The sequence below is a fragment of the Pelobates fuscus genome, chromosome 4 (genome assembly GCF_036172605.1).
Source record: "Pelobates fuscus isolate aPelFus1 chromosome 4, aPelFus1.pri, whole genome shotgun sequence".
Taxonomy (NCBI): domain Eukaryota; kingdom Metazoa; phylum Chordata; class Amphibia; order Anura; family Pelobatidae; genus Pelobates; species Pelobates fuscus.
The window spans coordinates 57,846,213-57,865,674 of NC_086320.1; the positions used below are offsets into that span (position 1 = coordinate 57,846,213).

Here is a 19,462-nt window from a genome sequence, read left to right on the forward strand (position 1 = left end):
AAATCGTAACCACTGGGTTGCACACCTACAATTTAGGAGATAAAAACAGGCAGAAAGAAAAATAAAGAAGGTTAAGCTCCAGGCCAGTAGGATTATAGGCTATCACATAACATTAAAGCCAGCATACTAAGTAAGTAAGACAAACAAGGCACATTTTGCTACAGATGATCTGTGATCTTTTACGAAGACTGCTTAGCCAATGGCTATGGATGGGAGGCTGCAGGCACATAAAAAGCAAGAGTGCACCTAGCTGTAGCTGCAAGCGCCGAAGCACTCCTGCGTCTCAATTTCAGAATTACAGCCAAGTCCATCTCCCAGCTAAGAGCCTCTGGGCCTTCTTAATGCATGCATGCAGTTGGCATTGCTGAGCAGGAACCTTCTAATGGCACGAATTGTGTGCGTAGATTCAACCCATGCCCAAATGTAGAATGCTATCAAGGGAATCGCTCACGATACCGGCATGGTGGGAGAGAGGTAATGCAACCCTCCAACCTCAGGCCTGTATGTGTGTCAGCTTTTTCAAGCCACAGACTTGGAGGTTTTGGAAGTCCAAGTCCTTCCTGTTATCTGAGTAACAGAAGGTCCTGATGGTCTGTTGCCTCTGGTGGCGCATGGCCCTCCGTCTGAGTCGACGATGCTTCAGGGCGAGGCTATTAGTATGCGATAGTGCATTCAGATCGTAGTTTGCAGCTGTATGCAGTCCTCAGCATAGGTACTTGGGGCAAGCCAGTGGGGGGATAACCTCCAGCCGGTCCAAGGGGTTTACTGTAACATATTCCAGGGGCATTCCCCACTGGACCTGAGAGGAAACTACTGTAAAACACACAAATAATTACATTAACTCTCAGGTCCAGGACATACACAGTAGTTATACCCCAAAAACTTATATTTAATAACGGAGTACCCCCTCAAGTCCTATATCCCCGGATAGCCTGGGTCTGAGCGCCCAACATATCCTAAAACACTCGGATCCCACGAACCCAGACGAAACCCACCGGGGGATAGTTTAGACCGACCGCACACGAGGCACCTACCCAAAAGAGTTCCAGAAATTCAGGCTGAGCGGTAGGTCCCCTTCGGGAGTACGAAACACAATAAAACCCACTAATAAACTGTTCGTACGTACGTTTGTCTTGTGCCCTTCGCTCGGGAGTTGGCTCCCACCGGATGCCGTTCATTCTAATCCATTTTCCCTAACGTAACTGGAGGTGGTAGCTCCAGCGGTGTTCGTGCTGTTGAGTGTCCGATTTTTAGTTCCATACACTCAACGACCAAACATAGCTGTCTATGTTTGCGGCTAAAGATGGCCGCCGCCACGTGTTCGCACATACGAACGATAACCACCTAGCCGACCGCTTAGAACGTTGGTGTTATTGCGGTTACTGAGGTGTTGGCAGAGGTTAACAAGGTCAACAAGCGGCACACTCTGCATAGGGGTAGCCTGTCATTCTGTGTTTTTTTAGGTTTTCAAACAGGACAATGTTTAAATAAGAGGTGAACGCAATCCACAGAACAAACAGGAGAATAGGACAAAACACTTTATAATCCAGGGACAGGGTGGTCTGTCACAGCCCCCCCCCACAAACACTTGCCCAGGATAAACTGACTATATGCTATTTATTGTGCACACTGATCAAGAATGATTTAAAATAAAATTTCCTCTTCATTTCTAAATAAAAGCATCCTGAAGTTTTCTAAATGTAAAAGTGGGGAGGGAAAAAAAATCCACTTGCTTGACCACAGCTGAATACGCGTACATGGAAATACCCAAACGTGTAAATTATTCACAAATCCATTAACTATTTTATTGAGTGCGCAACCTATTCGATTAAAAACACAATGCATTCTATTACTAAATTAACTTAGGAAGCATCATAAGCCACCTCAGGCTCTATAAAGACTAACGTTTTATGAACCCACAAAGTGCATCTGGCAGCTTTTTAGGGCCTTTGAAGTGGTCAAACGTTCGTATAAGTGGAGTTATACGTTTACATTTAATGAAGGGCTCCCCTCGCTGCAAGTACCCGGTGTAAGATTACACATATGCTTTTCTGTATAGCATCTAAAGCCAACTAATTGTATTCTAATTGGGTTTAAAGATATTTTGGGAAAGACTCAAATTAAGCTCTTTCCTTGTTTATGAAAGATATTATCAATTTTTTTTTCCTCTCCCGTTTTTTGGCTTTCTCAGGTTACACCATCTGAGCTTACAGTCATGGAACACGGATTTGATGAAGCAAACAGTAGACATGGCTACTTGTATGCCCTTCACTAATTTGCACTGTTGGTTTGCTAAATGTTGTGGTAGGGGGGGTTTGGAAAAAATCACATCATAAGATGTTTGTTTTAAGTTGTCACACAACCTCCAATCCGCTTACTCGCTACCTACTGCAGAGATTCAGGCAATTACTGTATCCATTCAATTAGCTCTTTTATTCTGGCTGCGTGACTCATAGTTTATAGCTGAAATTTATTACGCTCGACTATTAAATAAGCAAATAAGAAACCTTTATCTTTCATGCACTTATGCTAATCTTGTGTATATTGTACTCAAGCGATTGGAAGGAGGAGTGCAGCCTAATTATGCCAAAGTGTAGAACCCTCCTTAAAATTAAAAAAAAAAAAAAAAAAACAACTGTTGGGCGGTAAGGAAATTTTACCATCAACAAAGATACAAAAGTGGGTGGTAGGTTTTAAAAGGTTGACTACCAGTGGCCTAGGTTGTAGTGCAGGAAGTCCCACCATATTTTTCAGACTTCCTTTGCTGGGCAGGGGTTTATTTGTGCAATTCAATAAATCACTTACATTCAAATAGAGAGTATTACTAGAAAATTCTAAACCATTTCCTGGTGCAGCGGATTGGCTGCACGTAAATTAATCTTTCATATCTGGTAAGCTGAACCCAAGTGGTCAATTGAAACAATACTCCCAAAATGTTGTTTTGTGGTATCATCAGAAAGGCAGTTTAAAAACTGTAATAAATGCCTTCTGCTACTTCAAAACACAGTGATTTCATGCATTCATTATCCAAAGAGAACGAACACACACACACACACACACACAGAGAAAGAAAGACACACACACACACACACACACACTCTCTCCCCCTCCCCCTCCCCCTCTCCCTCTCCCTCTCCCCCTCCCCCTCCCACTCCCACTCTCACTCTCACTCTCACTCCCACACTCACTCTCACTCCCACACTCCCACACTCTCTCACTCTCTCTCTCGATCTCTCGCTCTCTCGCTCTCTCTCGCACACGCTCTCTCTCGCACACGCTCTCTCGCTCTCTCTCGCACACGCTCTCTCGCTCTCTCTCGCACACGCTCTCTCGCTCTCTCTCGCACACGCTCTCTCGCTCTCTCTCGCACACGCTCTCTCGCTCTCTCTCGCACACGCTCTCTCGCTCTCTCTCGCACACGCTCTCTCGCTCTCTCTCGCACACGCTCTCTCGCTCTCTCTCGCACACGCTCTCTCGCTCCCCAAGAATTTTTAGTGTTTCTGTGGAAAATATTGCTCATTCATCCAGTAATGAATGTTTGAGGTCAGGAAATTATGTTGGACGCTAAGGCCTGGCTCGTAATCTCCATTCCAGTTCACCCAAAAGTGATAGATTGGGTTGAGGTCAGGGCTCTGTCCAACCATGTCTTTATGGACCTTACTTTGTGCTGTGGGGCACAGTCATGCTGGAATAGAAAAGGGGCTTCCCCAAACTGTCATGACTGGAAGCAAAGCATTGTCCAAAATGTCTTGGTAAGATTTCCCTTCACTGAAAGTAATGGGCCTAGCTTAACCCCTGAAAAACAGCCCTATGCCATTATCCCTCTTCCACCAATCTTTACAGTTGGCACAATGAGGTCAGATTCGCTCATCACACTGCCAAACAGAGAAGCGAGACTTGTCCCTCCACATAACATGTTTACACTGCAGAGTCCATTGGCGGCATTTACACCACTCGATCCAACACTTGGCATTGTACTTGGTGATGTGAGGCTTGCATGCAGAACCCTTCTATGTAGCTCCCGCCATACAGTTTTTGTGCTGATATTAACGCCAGTGGAAGTTTGGAACTCTTCAGCTATGGAATCAACGACTTACACACAGAGTCTCAGGATGTGATGCCGCTTTGTGACTTCATGGTCTTCCACTTCATGGCTGAGTTGCTGCTGTTCCTAAGTGCTTCCACTTTCAAATCTTATCACTTACAGCTGACCGTGGAATATTTAGTGGGATTAAACATCACAAACTGATTTATTGCAAAGGTGACACCCTATCATAGTACCACACGTGAATTCATTGAGCTCTTCACAACGACCCATTTCCCCCCATAAATGTTTGTAAAGCAGACTGCATGTCTAGGTGCTTGATTTTATACCCCTGTGGCAATGGGACTGATTGAAACACTAATTCAGTAATTAAGTAATTTTCCGTATGTATGTATGAGTGTGTATAATATATCATTTTTGTATATTTTAAGCGAACCATCCATCCATAGGACATAGAATTGCATGTTTGGGGGGCGGAGCCTGGCTGTGGCGCTGATCAGAAGTGTGTAACACGAGCTCCAGCCTGAAATCCCTGTTTAAGCTAAATAAACTTGGTTCTCATGCTACAATCTCATCAAAAACGCACCACCCTGGTAGGGGATGCAGGCTGGATCATACAGAGACTACTCCCATAACACTGAGCCACCGAGAACGCGGGCTGCATCACTGGGGCCTACCGCAGCAACAACAAGCCTGACTTGAGGCCTACGTGGAGGTAAGGGCGCGGGTGAGGCGGCCGATCACCCAGCCTGGGACTCCCAAAAAGCCAATATTAACCCTGCGGAGGACCACCCACAAGCCTCCCCCCCCCCCCTGCTGGTGGGGGACATCCCGGCAACAGCAGCACACCCACCGCTGATTCACACATCCCAGGGACTACAAGCTCCTAGAGTCACCGACCCCAAAATGGTGGTTGCAACAAGCAAGCCGGCAAACAGGGGGGACTGCGGGGAGCAGCTGAATAACACACTGATCAAGCTGGACGCTATCCTTTCTGCCTTCTGGGACGAGATCTCGGAGAGGGCGCTGACCACAGCTACTGTCAAGCAGTCTAATCCCGCGCCACTTCCCCCGGCACCCACAGGCCCAAGGGGTGGACACAGACCAACAGTCACTAGAAGTCCCCTCAAAAGGCACCGAAGAAGGGATCGGAGACACAAACGGAAACGCAGAGCCTGCCTCAATACAAGCACCCGCCTCCGTCTCAAGCAGCGTCAAAACCGCACCGGATATATGGTGCCCAGACCACCGGGACTGTGCCGACCACCCGACGGAACAAACTTACCCCACCATAAGCCGGTAACCTGGCGCTTCGCAGGACACTTGCCTCTGATGTTCCGTGTGATGGAGGCCCCCGCGGTATGTACCAGGCGCCCAGAAGGGATCGGATAAGCACAAGCAGGAGTGCGGAGTCTGCCAGGCATGTCTTGCTATAAATAGACTTTATGCCGTTACTCATATGAACTGCTCTCCACAAGCCAGCTATTCATAAAGTAACAATTGTTTTTAAAATGCTGTTATTTCACCTCCCGAACAGTCCATAACCATGGTTCCTCATACATATATCTACTATATTTACTATACCTGCTTATGTATCTTGTTATTGACCAGTCTTGTCTCATGGGACACCTTCAGTTTTAATTAACACTAGCGATAGGGCTGCTGACATGACATAACCGTTGATAACGTGCAAATCACACCCTAACCACCACAGCTGTCGTTCTTAATAATGCAATGCCTTAGACTTACAAACCCCAGCGCTACTAGCCATGTTAAATGCACGTTCAGTCTAGCATGCTGCACTATACTACCTTTATGTTTAACTGCCTGTATTCCTCATGTTATCTATAAAAAATGTGCTGTCTAAACTGCAAAATGTTATGAAAATGCGTGCAGAAGCTGTCGTGGCTCTGCGCGCTTGTTGTGAATCTGAGCACATGAAAAAAAATAGAATTAAAAAAAAAAAAGAATTGCACTTTTATTTCTCTACATTAACATGTCCCTAGTTGATATTTCTTGGATAGTAAAATAGGAATTAACATCTCACTATTCACCAAGGTGAAATGTAATCTGTTGGGACACTGATGCCATGAGGAATATTATGATGATTGAACAACTTGGATATACTCAGTGATTCATATTCTTATATAAAATCTAAACAGCTAGTTCGCTGGTCACCAAAACTCCGTGTAAACCTTGGTGTTGACGTGGCAGTGAGGATTATATAACTATTTCCACAGTTAGAAAGATTGTGCACTGCCTCTTAGTAACACTGTTATTTCTCAGTTTTAATTGGTTATTATATGCTTGTTTCATTTTCTTTATTTTGTAGCACACATTTATTAAAAATGCAAAACCCGTGTCCATATTGAGAGATCTCATCACAGAAGCAATGGACATCAAAGCAAAACGACATGAAGAACAGCAAAGAGAACTGGAAGAGGAAGATGAGAATTCGGTACGTGTTTATTCTTTTTAGTGTCTTTTTTAATGTATTGGAATTATTTTGTATCTTGTTAGATCTTCCTCTCTAGCCCGTAAACAGAGCCAGCAGTGCTTCTCTGCAATGGTAGGTGAATATAAAAAAACAAACAAAAAAAACAAACAGACGAAATTGGGAGATAGGTAAGGAATGGTGATAGAAATTAAATGTTAGATGGGGAAAGGCTGTATCATACAGCCATGTCTTCAGTTTCCTCCTGATAGTGGGATGCTCCTCTACTGTCCTCATATATCGGGCGTTCCACAACTGTGCACCCTGCACTGTTTCGGATTGACCTGCTGTTCTTGCCTTCATCAATCGATCAATCTTAGATGACATGGTGGGATATTAAATACAGATATATCCTGTAGATATTGTGCTGTTTGTACCGTGTTAAGGACTTTGAAGGTTGCATGTTTAATCGACAACCAGTGCCTGGGGTGTGTTTGTATATCCATTTCCCTGTAATTGTGCATTTTGCTGTTTTTATTGCCGGCGAGAAAAGGTTCTCTGGCATATTTTATATTCGATATTGAAAAACACATACCATTACTTAAGCTAACTACCATGTCAGGACCAGAGTATGGAGCGGGAATGCATATGGTGAGAGATATCATGGGTATAGTGTCTGGAGAGGTTTTAAATTGCTCTATTCTGAGACTTTCTAGATTAATTAACCCATAGATTTTTAAATACATTAAAAGAACACAACCACTTTATCTCAATCCTGTCAAGCTGCCAGTTTACACTGAAACCAAGAGGACCTACTATTTCACCATGATGCACTGAGAATCTGCCAATTCACTGTGATACCCTGTGATTCTGCATATTTACCATGATGCACTAAGAATCTGCCTAGTCATACTGACACCGTGAGAAGCTACCCACTACTCACTCAGAGAATCTGCCCATTAACCATGATAGCCTTAGAGTCTACACAAACAATTACTGATAAAATGTAAGAAAAGACTCAGACTTTAGATATAAATATTAGAGAGACACTATAGGCACCATAACTACGTCTTATACTTTCTCGTGGTTCAATGATGAAAAAACAAACAAAAAAAACACTTTTGGGGCTTTTAAGTGTCCATGGCCGCTCGCAGCCCAAGCCCCACACAAAGTATAGCTAAGGCCAGCGTAGGGTGGCTGTGATAAGCTAAGAGCAGTCAGCAAAGCACTGATGTTGTAGCGACTCTAGCTAATAGTCACACTTCAAGTAGAGAGGGGGCGGGTGGCTGCTGGCTGGGGACACTTAATTAGTATCAAACCGTCCAAGAACACTTAAACTCTGAGATACTACAATCAGATGAAGTAGTTATGCTTAGATTGTCCCTTTAACGTCGCAGCTGAATGGAACTCCACCTAAAAGGCAAGTTAGGATATTTAGAGAAAGGCTGTCAGACAAACAAAATCCTTATTAATGTAAGCCTGTACCACTATTAATATTTACAAGGTTGTTCACTAAAAATGTTCACAAATTAATGGCAAAACCAAGGCAAAAAATACATACAGATACTATATACAGCTGGTTTGCTCAATTTATCAGCTATTTTTACCTCTGTTTTGCCACTGGTTTAATTTGTAACATTTTAGACTTTAGTGAATATACCTGTTAAATATGTTCTTTACTCAATAAATTAGGGGCACTGGGCACTTGCTTTAAACCTCTCAGTGGCTCACAGCCAAGATTTCCATACCTGATTTATATAGCTTGTGGTGATTTCTAAACTCCCTTTAATGCTCACAGTCGATATGCTGCTCTTTGATCACTTGAGGTGTTTATATATGTTCTCTGTGGTGCATTAAGAGTTAACCTCACACCAATGACCCTGTTCTTTAAGGTAATAAATATTTGGACACATTCCCTGCAAGCTGTCATGAACCGGTTTTGATTGTGGTACATTCCACTGCACAGCTGCTTGATCTGAATCAAAATCTTATCCAGAAATTAAAATTCTCTGAGAGGAGGCCGGTCATAGTCAGTACGCTTAAACTAACATTTAAACTTTAAGATCTGGATTTACCCCCCCTGTAGAATACTTTGCATGCCGTTTTCAGCTAATTAAAAAAATCTGTTTGCTTACCTCAGCACATATCAAAACATGTCAGTCTGTCAGGAGAAGTTTCCATCATTCGGCTCAGACCTGTAATATGTTTTAAATCCCATGGAATGAAAAGAGCCCATATTGTTGATAGCCTGTATCTATCAGAATAACAGAGCCTTAAGCAATTACAATGAATGGGTTATTGCAAAAAAAAGTCTCTCACTGAACATTCCACAGCAAGGTCAATGTACAGCAACCAGTCAGTCTAAATCGGGGTTTCACGCCTTAGCCTTCCAATGGCTCACAGAGAATTATGGGAATTGGTGTCTAACAGTAGCAGGCCGAATTGGTCACCCCAGCTACAAATAACTTTCATTCCCCCCTTCCCCATATTAGCATTTATTCTTTGACTACTCTAGTGTATTTAATATACTCAACTAGGCCTATCCTCTCCAACATTATAGCACGCCGACTTGTAACAATTCCTATTTCTTCTTACTCAGGAAATCTCATTTCCCTTGGATGTGCTATGTAATGACATAATGTAACTTAGAATACTTTGACAAGCACATCATAACAAGTCAATTTGGAAAGAAAGTATACATGTGTCCCTTTAAATAAAATATTTAGGGATTTGATGTCGTTTTTATTTCTACACATTGCTACACTTTCTAACTTTCTCTATGTTGTAGGCCTTATTTTTTTGCTCTTAGAATGCCCTGGCACACAGGCTAATATTGCTTTTTGATTTTTGCTGTCCGTGTCAGGGATAAGGAAGTGCAGCAAGCGTATTTTATACTTGTCTCCATTGCACCCCAGTCTTGCTTTCTGGTATCCTACCTCTGATCCTCACAAGGCACAGCATGAGAGTGTCATTAGATGTACTCACGCTTTGCAAACGGCACTAAGGGCATTAGACCTATGTACCAAGTGTTTTAACAGCATCTTGAAGAGCTAGCGCCTTTTCGGGTAGGCTTGCCGTCTTTGGACATCACTGGTACACTCAGCCCCTGATTCCAGTTCTATACCGCCCAGTGTTGTTGGAAGTGTCACAATCAGAGTAGGACAGATGCTCTTTAATAACAAATTACTTTTATTTTGTACGTGGGAGTATAAAAACACGTAGGCTGTGAGTTTTATTGGCTCCTTACATACAAATCTGGCCATGAACCTATCATCAACAAATAGTTTGGTGTGTAGAGCTGGAAAAATGAGGCATTGCGATAACAAAAAGACCAGACAATTATCTGCCCCCAAAAAAGAGGAAAAAAATGCAGTTTCCATTCAGAAGCCCTCTGCCCTCACAGGATCAGCAAATCGCTCCTAATTAAAAACACACCCATTTTATTATATAAACGCAGAATCAAACCGCTTGGTTTCTGAGGATCCCTGCCTTTTTTCTTCACAGTGTTTAAATAAAACGTTATCTGACACAAATGGCTAAGGAGCACTCCAAGCTCCATAGGCACTACAACGTGCTGTAATGGTCGTACTGTGGGAATTCCCAGCCACCCGAGTCCCAGGTGAAGTAGTCAAATGGTTTAAGAACTTATCCGGCATGTGCTGGTTGCTGGTCACTTCCTCCTGGGAGTCGGAAGGTCTTTGCACGGAATTTGCCCATGGGTGCAGGGCTTAGCTCATTCGCTGGGAGCTATAATTGTTGACTTTTTGGCCATTGAAGACACATTTAAAGCACCATGCAAACAAATGCTCCTTGCACAGCTTAGGTTTCTATCTCACTATACAGTTGCTTTATAACTTCAGTGATTTACAAACTTTGTTAGCTGTAAATCGAATGCCTGCAATTTTTTCAGCAATGCAATCGATTCATGTTATATAGTAATCATAGTTACATAGTAATCTAGTTTCAAAAAAGACTAAAGTCCATCAAGGTCAACCTTCTGTTCTGTTTCTTTGTATTTTCTTCTGTGACTCTACATTTGGTAGGTCTTCTGAAGACTATCACTTTTTAGATCCCTTTAGGACACTTTTAAAACAATACATTCAAAGTAATGATGGAATTGAACTGTAACTATTCAGAATACTTTAAATACCCCCCTTTGCTTTGCTGTTTTCACGTAAGAACCTTTTAAAAGGACACTCTAAGTACCAAAACAACTTCTGTTTAATAAAGAACATTCTCACTGTCCAATTCTGTACTATTTAGGTGTTAAATCAATTGTTTTTGTGCAACCTTGACTACGGCTCCCCTGGACTCAAACAGCCTCTCTACTTATTTCCTGAAAAGAGTTTACATTTTGTAGTTTCCTCTATTGCCCAATGCACTTAAGTTAGTTTTTTTTTTCATGGAGGCTCTGTTAGCCGCAGCCAGGGAAGGTGTGGCTAGGGCAACATGGCAAGCGGTTGAATAGTGACACTGCAGGTACATGAACAATAGGCCAAAACCATTTAATTAAAGGTATCCTCCAGGAATCATAACAACTTAATTGAAATGGTCACTGGCAATGGCTTTCCTTCAGGCGTTAAATCGTTCACAAACAGTTTAACCCCAAAGTCGGTTTGCCTCCTCCAACATCAACTTTTTGAAAATCTTCAAAACGGAAGCCACTGATTGGATTAGAGTAGTCAGCTGACACTCTAAGCCAACCAGTCACTTCCTATTCACAAAACGGGTTGAGAAACACATGCATGCCGGTGGGAAACTTTTGGGTCAAACCATTTGCGAATGGTTTAACCCTGAAGATAAGCAAGCACCAGAGACCTTCTTGCACCATCACAACGTCATTCTGATTATATTGTTATGTTGCCCAGAGTGTTCCTTAAAGTTAACATTGTTTTGGTGCTTAGAGTATCCCTTAAACCAGAACTGTCACTTCCCTGTAAGTGGGCGTTCTTTGTTCCGTCACCTCAGTGAACCCCTTAGAAATGTTTACTGGGCGTGACAAATGCAGAGCAAATACGTTTTTAAAGCAAAAAACAAGGAAGCAGAAAACCAAAACCAAAACAAACTTACTTTGCCGTCAATGATGTCTCTGGCACCTTCGTGCATGCTTGTGCATCAATACAGAAATGCATGTGAGGGCAGGTGTGTTTGCACTATAAGGGTGAATAGAATTTACCTGTTGTGCCTAGCAATGTATGTAAATATATGCAAAATAATAAAACCATTGAAATAAATAGCACAACCAATAGCCTATTGTTATAAGTTGTTTCATTATGGTCCGCGTATACAAAGCTCTCAATCTAAAATATGCGATGTCATGCAAAATGGAAAGCTTATTTTGTTGACTAGGGCACCACCTAGTGATATTTTAGAAGAATTGCAGACAGTTAATTTAATATTTTTCTTTTCCATAACACCTTTTTTTTATTTTTATTTTTTTTTACGCGAACATAACCTCTACACTAAATGAGCAAAACTGCTGGCCTATCACTTTACAGAATTTTTATTATCAACCTTGAAAACTCACACTACTCTTGGGTGACAGCAGTGACTATAGTATTCATCAACCCAAATACATTGAATAAAACCCCCCAACAATGTACATGTGCACTAACCCAAATCCTTATGCACATTTAGAGAATAGGGTTTTATACTCATTAAAATGGCCATTATACACTGTGTGCAGAATTATTAGGCAAATTAGTATTTTGACCACATCATCCTCTTTATGCATGTTGTCTTACTCCAAGCTGTATAGGCTCGAAAGCCTACTACCAATTAAGCATATTAGGTGATGTGCATCTCTGTAATGAGAAGGGGTGTGGTCTAATGACATCAACACCCTATATCAGGTGTGCATAATTATTAGGCAACTTCCTTTCCTTTGGCAAAATGGGTCAAAAGAAGGACTTGACAGGCTCAGAAAAGTCAAAAATAGTGAGATATCTTGCAGAGGGATGCAGCACTCTTAAAATTGCAAAGCTTCTGAAGCGTGATCATCGAACAATCAAGCGTTTCATTCAAAATAGTCAACAGGGTCGCAAGAAGCGTGTGGAGAAACCAAGGCGCAAAATAACTGCCCATGAACTGAGAAAAGTCAAGCGTGCAGCTGCCAAGATGCCACTTGCCACCAGTTTGGCCATATTTCAGAGCTGCAACATCACTGGAGTGCCCGAAAGCACAAGGTGTGCAATACTCAGAGACACGGCCAAGGTAAGAAAGGCTGAAAGACGACCACCACTGAACAAGACACACAAGCTGAAACGTCAAGACTGGGCCAAGAAATATCTCAAGACTGATTTTTCTAAGGTTTTATGGACTGATGAAATGAGAGTGAGTCTTGATGGGCCAGATGGATGGATTGGTAAAGGGCAGAGAGCTCCAGTCCGACTCAGACGCCAGCAAGGTGGAGGTGGAGTACTGGTTTGGGCTGGTATCATCAAAGATGAGCTTGTGGGGCCTTTTCGGGTTGAGGATGGAGTCAAGCTCAACTCCCAATTTCTGGAAGACACCTTCTTCAAGCAGTGGTACAGGAAGAAGTCTGCATCCTTCAAGAAAAACATGATTTTCATGCAGGACAATGCTCCATCACACGCGTCCAAGTACTCCACAGCGTGGCTGGCAAGAAAGGGTATAAAAGAAGAAAATCTAATGACATGGCCTCCTTGTTCACCTGATCTGAACCCCATTGAGAACCTGTGGTCCATCATCAAATGTGAGATTTACAAGGAGGGAAAACAGTACACCTCTCTGAACAGTGTCTGGGAGGCTGTGGTTGCTGCTGCACGCAATGTTGATGGTGAACAGATCAAAACACTGACAGAATCCATGGATGGCAGGCTTTTGAGTGTCCTTGCAAAGAAAGGTGGCTATATTGGTCACTGATTTGTTTTTGTTATGTTTTTGAATGTCAGAAATGTATATTTGTGAATGTTGAGATGTTATATTGGTTTCACTGGTAAAAATAAATAATTGAAATGGGTATATATTTGTTTTTTGTTAAGTTGCCTAATAATTATGCACAGTAATAGTCACCTGCACACACAGATATCCCCCTAAAATAGCTATAACTAAAAACAAACTAAAAACTACTTCCAAAAATATTCAGCTTTGATATTAATGAGTTTTTTGGGTTCATTGAGAACATGGTTGTTGTTCAATAATAAAATTAATCCTCAAAAATACAACTTGCCTAATAATTCTGCACTCCCTGTAGTGTAAGCTCACCTGCCGCATCAGCGCAAAATATTCCCTTGACCATGAAAACTATTAACTATTTTGGTCCTTTTTGTAAATATAGAAAGTTTTTTTTTTTTTTTAATGCTGTAGGTCCCACAATTTTTTTTTTTAAAATAAATTACATTTACAGACTCTGTCAGCTCCAATGAGTTAAACAGTGCCATGCAGTGTTAACATATAACACACTAGATCAAATATGCAGTCATAAAAATATATAATGGCTTCTACAGCTAATGGCCACAGGACTTGCCTGCAAAGCTTACATTCCTGAGCAGCAAGTTAAGTGACGAGTCATGTGCCTCCACCTGCAATTTCAAATGCCCTCTGTCTGATATGGCAATGTACGGTGCCAGACAGGGTACTGAAATACTGCTTTGTATGAACTCATAGGAATGTATGTATCCCATCCAGTAGTGCTCCCAGAACAGCTCCTGAATGTGGTAAAGATCTGTCCATTTGGTCCTGATTTTTCTCGTCACGTAACCAGAGCTTTATCAGATGGAGAAGCCTTAAAAGGTGGCTGACAAGCGGAGGGCTGGATCTGGAATCGAGCACTATATTAAATCAACTCTGTCAGCTTTGGGGGTCTTTGCATAGTTTTCCAAAGGTAACATTCTAGCTTCACTTGCAGGGCTGCCACAAAGTAAGCACTTAGCTGAATCTCTCCCTTGTGGTTGCTTCTGCTTCTTTCTTTAGATCCTGGTGCTTTATCCATCACGATACTTCATCACAGCTGTATGCTTGCACATGTGCAAGAATACAGGATTAAAACTCATGGAGCTACCTGCGAGACTTCAGGATCCTCCACACACCAGATCTTGAGATGTGCAAGTGAATGTAGTACTTTTTCTTTTATTTATTTTTTTTGTTTTTAATTCTAAAAATGTATGTGTCATCTTTTTAAGTTGCTTGAGCTTCTGTATGCTGGTATTCCTGCATCGTGGAGACGTACTTGCCACATAGCCTGTAGTTTCCTGCTTTAATATTATAACTGTACTGCAGCTGCTTGCCTGGTTTACATACATGTATTACTCGTCTATGCTTCATAATGTAAGTAACATATTCTTGTCTGTTTATTTTAAAGTGATATACAACCCAATAGTGGTGGTGTGCTCAAATAAATATATTAATACTCCGCTTCCCATCAACTTCTTCCAATGTAGTACAGTGTATTCATATGTGAAAAAAATATAAAGACAAGAAAAATAGTCGTGCAGACTGCTTTTAAATAACGATTCAAGTACTCAAAGTGAAGAATCCTAAATTGAGGCACAGCAGAAGAAATGGCCATTTAACAGGGTGGGCCAAAATACAGAGTAGGGTTTTTTTTTTTATTAATGAACCAATTTCAATGATATTACATACAAATAATGCTTAACATACGGAGATTTGTTTGGCTAATACGGAAAATTACATCTTTTAAATGAACTCAATTTGCCCCCCTCGCAAATAGAGACAGGAGGGAACCCTTCTTCTTCTCTTCTCCCTCCTTTCACCCTCAGCTCACCTACCTACTGTTCACACTCCTCTCTCTCCACACATACACAGCTTGCTCACAGACAAACACAACACAGAGACACACCCTCACTCCGATCTAGCCTAATTAGGGCAAGGGGGAGAAACACGTCACACCGCTACCATTTCAACCGCATCTAATGGACAAATCACCAGAGGAGACAAGGGCGTACACAATCATATGGAACAAAGGGTGTCGAGGTAACTCAGACAGCTGAAATGTTGAACCATACCGCAGATATTGCATGGAAATATACGACACACTGACTTGCGGGTACTTGAAATGGCACTTACCCGTCACCATCACTACACGCCAACTGACAGACCTCGCAGGCAGTCATGCCTCTACTGTTAAGCCTTACACATGACAAGGAGAGCTCGTGTTGCGACCCCTACGTTACATACGTGTGCACTGAGAAGACACGGAGAGAGTCTTGTGAAAATTAACATATAGTTGTCGAGTTACGATTGTTCACACCGCCTTAACTTGGGAAGATTGCTATCCACTACTGATATTGCATGTATTACTTGTTGTTCACTTGTATACATTAGAACAGGTACAAACAAGTTGTGCATGACCTTAACCTGATTATGACTGCATTGAATCATGCTGTTCTTTCTCTTTATAACTCAATAAAAACAGATTTACAAAAAAATAATTTGCCCCCTCGCAAAGTCGGGCTCTTCTGATTGCTCTAGCTGGAATTTCTGCCAGATAACTTCCTGCAAGGTCACCATGGAGCTGCAGGAGAGGTAAGCGCTTCCTGCCAGCCCCCCTCCACTGCACTGCCAATGCCACTGGACCACCAGGGAGTGAAAGCGCCCCTCCATGCCATGTATCAAGCAGGGAGGGGGGACGAAAAAATAAATAATTATAATGATAATAATAATAATAATAATAATAATATAATATTAAAAATAATAATAATAAAATAAAAAAATAATAATATAACAAAAAAATTAAAATAATAATAAAAAATAATAATAATAAAAATGCCCACCCCCCACCAAGGCTCTACAACACACACACACACACACACACACACACTGCACTCATGCACACACACACACACACACACACTGCACTCATACACACACTCCATTCATTATATACACACACACTGTAAATAAATATTCAATTAATATCATTTTTTTAGGATCTAATTTTATTTAGAAATTTACCAGTAGCTGCAAATTTACAATACTGTATTGTTTAAAGTAACCTTTCAATTTGAGTGAGTGTATACATAAACTCACATTTTTCTGAACCTTTTTCGTTATCGGCTCAGAACAGAGAGTGGATCTGGATTTTCAGGTGCACCAGAAGACCTTCTTTAATGCATTCACTCCCCGTAGTAAATATATAGATAAAACAGAAAACACAACAATCTAGGTGGAACTGTTTTTCACGGATTGTGGAAAGAAATATGAGTGAACTGCTCACCTTGTTAGGAGCCTGTTTAGTAACTGGCTCCAAAATATCTTAGTGTCAGATTTTAGGGTGACCCTACCCTTTCAGGAACCGGAAAAGATCAGTAGTAGATAAGACTTTAATAATAAAACAAATATAAAATATAAGTGTAAAAAGTCTTTCTTTAGCCCTCCTCTGAGTCCAAGACGCGTTTCGCCGCTTTGGTGCGCTTTCTCAATTGGTAGCGTTCTTCTGCTCCCCGGCTCCGTTTTGAATGCGTTGAAACTCCTCCTTTCCTCATCCCTGGCCAATCCTTTAGAAATTAGGTTTGAGGCATTTGGTGTGGTGTTAGCAGGGTGTCTGTATTTTGCTCTGTAGATTGCCCGGAATGTAAATCTATGGATACCCAGATGTAAGCAATTTTATGCCCACCCACACCCCCAAATACATGTTGAATGTTTTTTCTACACTTTGCTTTTTCTTCTCCCTAATGTTGTGCCAACAAGCAAGTGAGTTACATATGAATAAAGCCTTATCGAGATTCCGCCAATACCGTAGTTTCTGTCTGGGGCAGCCTGGTTCCCTTCCTCCATGTAATATCTGACATTCACACATTATATTGAGCCAAGTGTGGATTCTACTTCCTGTATGTGGCCATTTCTTCTGCTGGGCCTCACTTCAGGATTCATCACTTGAGGCACTAAATTAATTTATTATTACAGCATAGAGACATTATTTTATCATTAATTTTTTGCTGCTCATTTTTTTGAATTCTAGAACGCCCTGTTTGTTCACTTTCATTGATTATCTTAAAGGTTCTCTGGAGACTCATGAATGTAAACTCTTCCTTTTCTGTTAAAAGGCAGAGTTTACATTGCTGACTATTGTCACCTTAGAACTTGGGTTTTCCCTTTCTAAGGCAGTGATGTTACCACTACGCTAACCAGCTGATGAGAATATGTTTGTCTGTGTCTGTGTCTGTGTGTGTGTGTGTGTGTGTGTGTGTATGTATATACATGTTCAATAGACAGAAAAAAAACACCAAAAAAATAAATCTATAATAGACTAACAACTTTTACCACTTTTGGAGTGCCCTGAATGAACAGATATTTCCAAGTCATATTCAGATCTAATATCCTACAGATTATTTATGTGTAGTGTTAAAACAAAATACAGTAGGTAATGGGATAAATACATGCATGCTTTAAATAATGACATTCGACAAGTGTAAGACTTTGATATCTGCCACCTCAATGGCAGTAGTATACTGCGCAGTGTCTAATACAGACATGGTATTATGGAAAACACTCTAATGATGAACAGGATAGCAATCATTAAATGTTATCGTAGTCTGCAATTTTGCTCTTTCCTTCGTTTTCACACCAATTTAAAGAGCATGTAGGAGGTTAACTGACAGAATCAGATGTTATCTCACAAGACCTTGGTTTTAATGTGAAGCATCTCCTAAACAGCATTTGTTGTCAGTTGAATGGATACTTGTCTTTTCAATTATAGAGGTTAGAAGACAAGTATACTAGTCTCTGTCTTGTATGTAGAATTGCTATATAACCATTTTTGTTATGTTGTGGTACCTGTCAACATACAGAGCATTTTATCTTGTATGAAAGAAATAGAAAATTCATGGATATGTGGTACTAGCAGAAATTCTAGCAATGTATTGGTGTAATGAACAAGATGGTTTGAACTAGGATATGCCTCCCACCCACCTGTTCAGTTGTGGGCTTAGAGATCTATACCAATGACATAGCCTTCTCCTCCAAAAATTACTGACCGAAAAGTGCAGGAAAAGCCTTCTGACGCGATTCTCCTACTCTCCATCACCGCAACTGCAGTGCATGCTTTGTAGTTGCCCTATGCATACATACAGTAGGCGGAGTTGGTTGCCTATTGTATGTATAGTCTTTATTTGTGTGGGTAGAGAGGCTACCACACAGGTGCTTAGAGTGTGTTGGGACTTTTTTGGCTACACACCAGGACTTTGTAGTTGCCCTGATTAGTCCTTTAGCAAGCATGCCATCCTTATGGAGGTTTGCAGAAGAGTAGGAGGGAGACAAGATAGACCGGTACATCTGCCATGGCGGGTGTGTATTATAACTTTTATAATAAATGCTTTAGGAGCTCTAAACCATTAAGGTGAGCCTGTCACTAAAGTGTGGATTGACATTCTGTGTTGCTAAAACTTCCATTGGTGTTAGCTGTAGCCTTTCGGCATCTTCTCTGTATAATATGCATGTGTATCTAAAGAGAAAGGTAAGGGAAAAATAATTATCTATCGAATATCCCAACATAAACGTTAAACACAGAATTTATTACATGTTCTCAGTGAAGCTTTTTCTCTTTTCATATCCATCAGTTTTATGTTCCTCGTTTCTGTGATTACATGCTAATTGTATTACATAGTGCCTCTTTAAATGAAAAGAAAAAAAAAACACTGTGTGGCAAAAGCAATGGTTTTCCTTTTGTTTTCAACTATTTGTGCTCCATATGGGGCTTATGAATCATGCCCTGGATTATCATCAGTTCAGCATTGCATTCCAGGAACATTACTGCCACTGATTGGAAATACTGCTTTATCCAATGTTGGAATCTGTTCTTTAAAACATTTCTCCAGCATCTGCTGAGCAGATTTTTTTTTTTTAATGTTACTAAAAATGGCCTTATTGCTTCTTGGCTTCTTTTTTTTTTCTCCCCCTCCCCTTGACACAACCCCCATCCCAGGACAAAAAAAGTGGTAAAATACGACACAATCTATAAATTGACATCACACTAGTGTTTTCAGAACGATGTATCCCCAATG

The 19,462-nt window shown here is 41.2% G+C and overlaps 1 protein-coding gene across 1 annotated transcript in view; it reads left to right on the plus strand.

Moving 5' to 3' along the window:
• Nucleotides 1-19,462, plus strand: part of STK3 (serine/threonine kinase 3) — a 219,529-nt gene that overhangs the window by 113,308 nt on the left and 86,759 nt on the right. Inside the window, exon 8 of the mRNA XM_063451213.1 lies at nt 6,378-6,503. Coding sequence (XP_063307283.1) covers nt 6,378-6,503 — 126 coding nt within the window. The remainder of the gene's footprint in view (nt 1-6,377; nt 6,504-19,462) is intronic.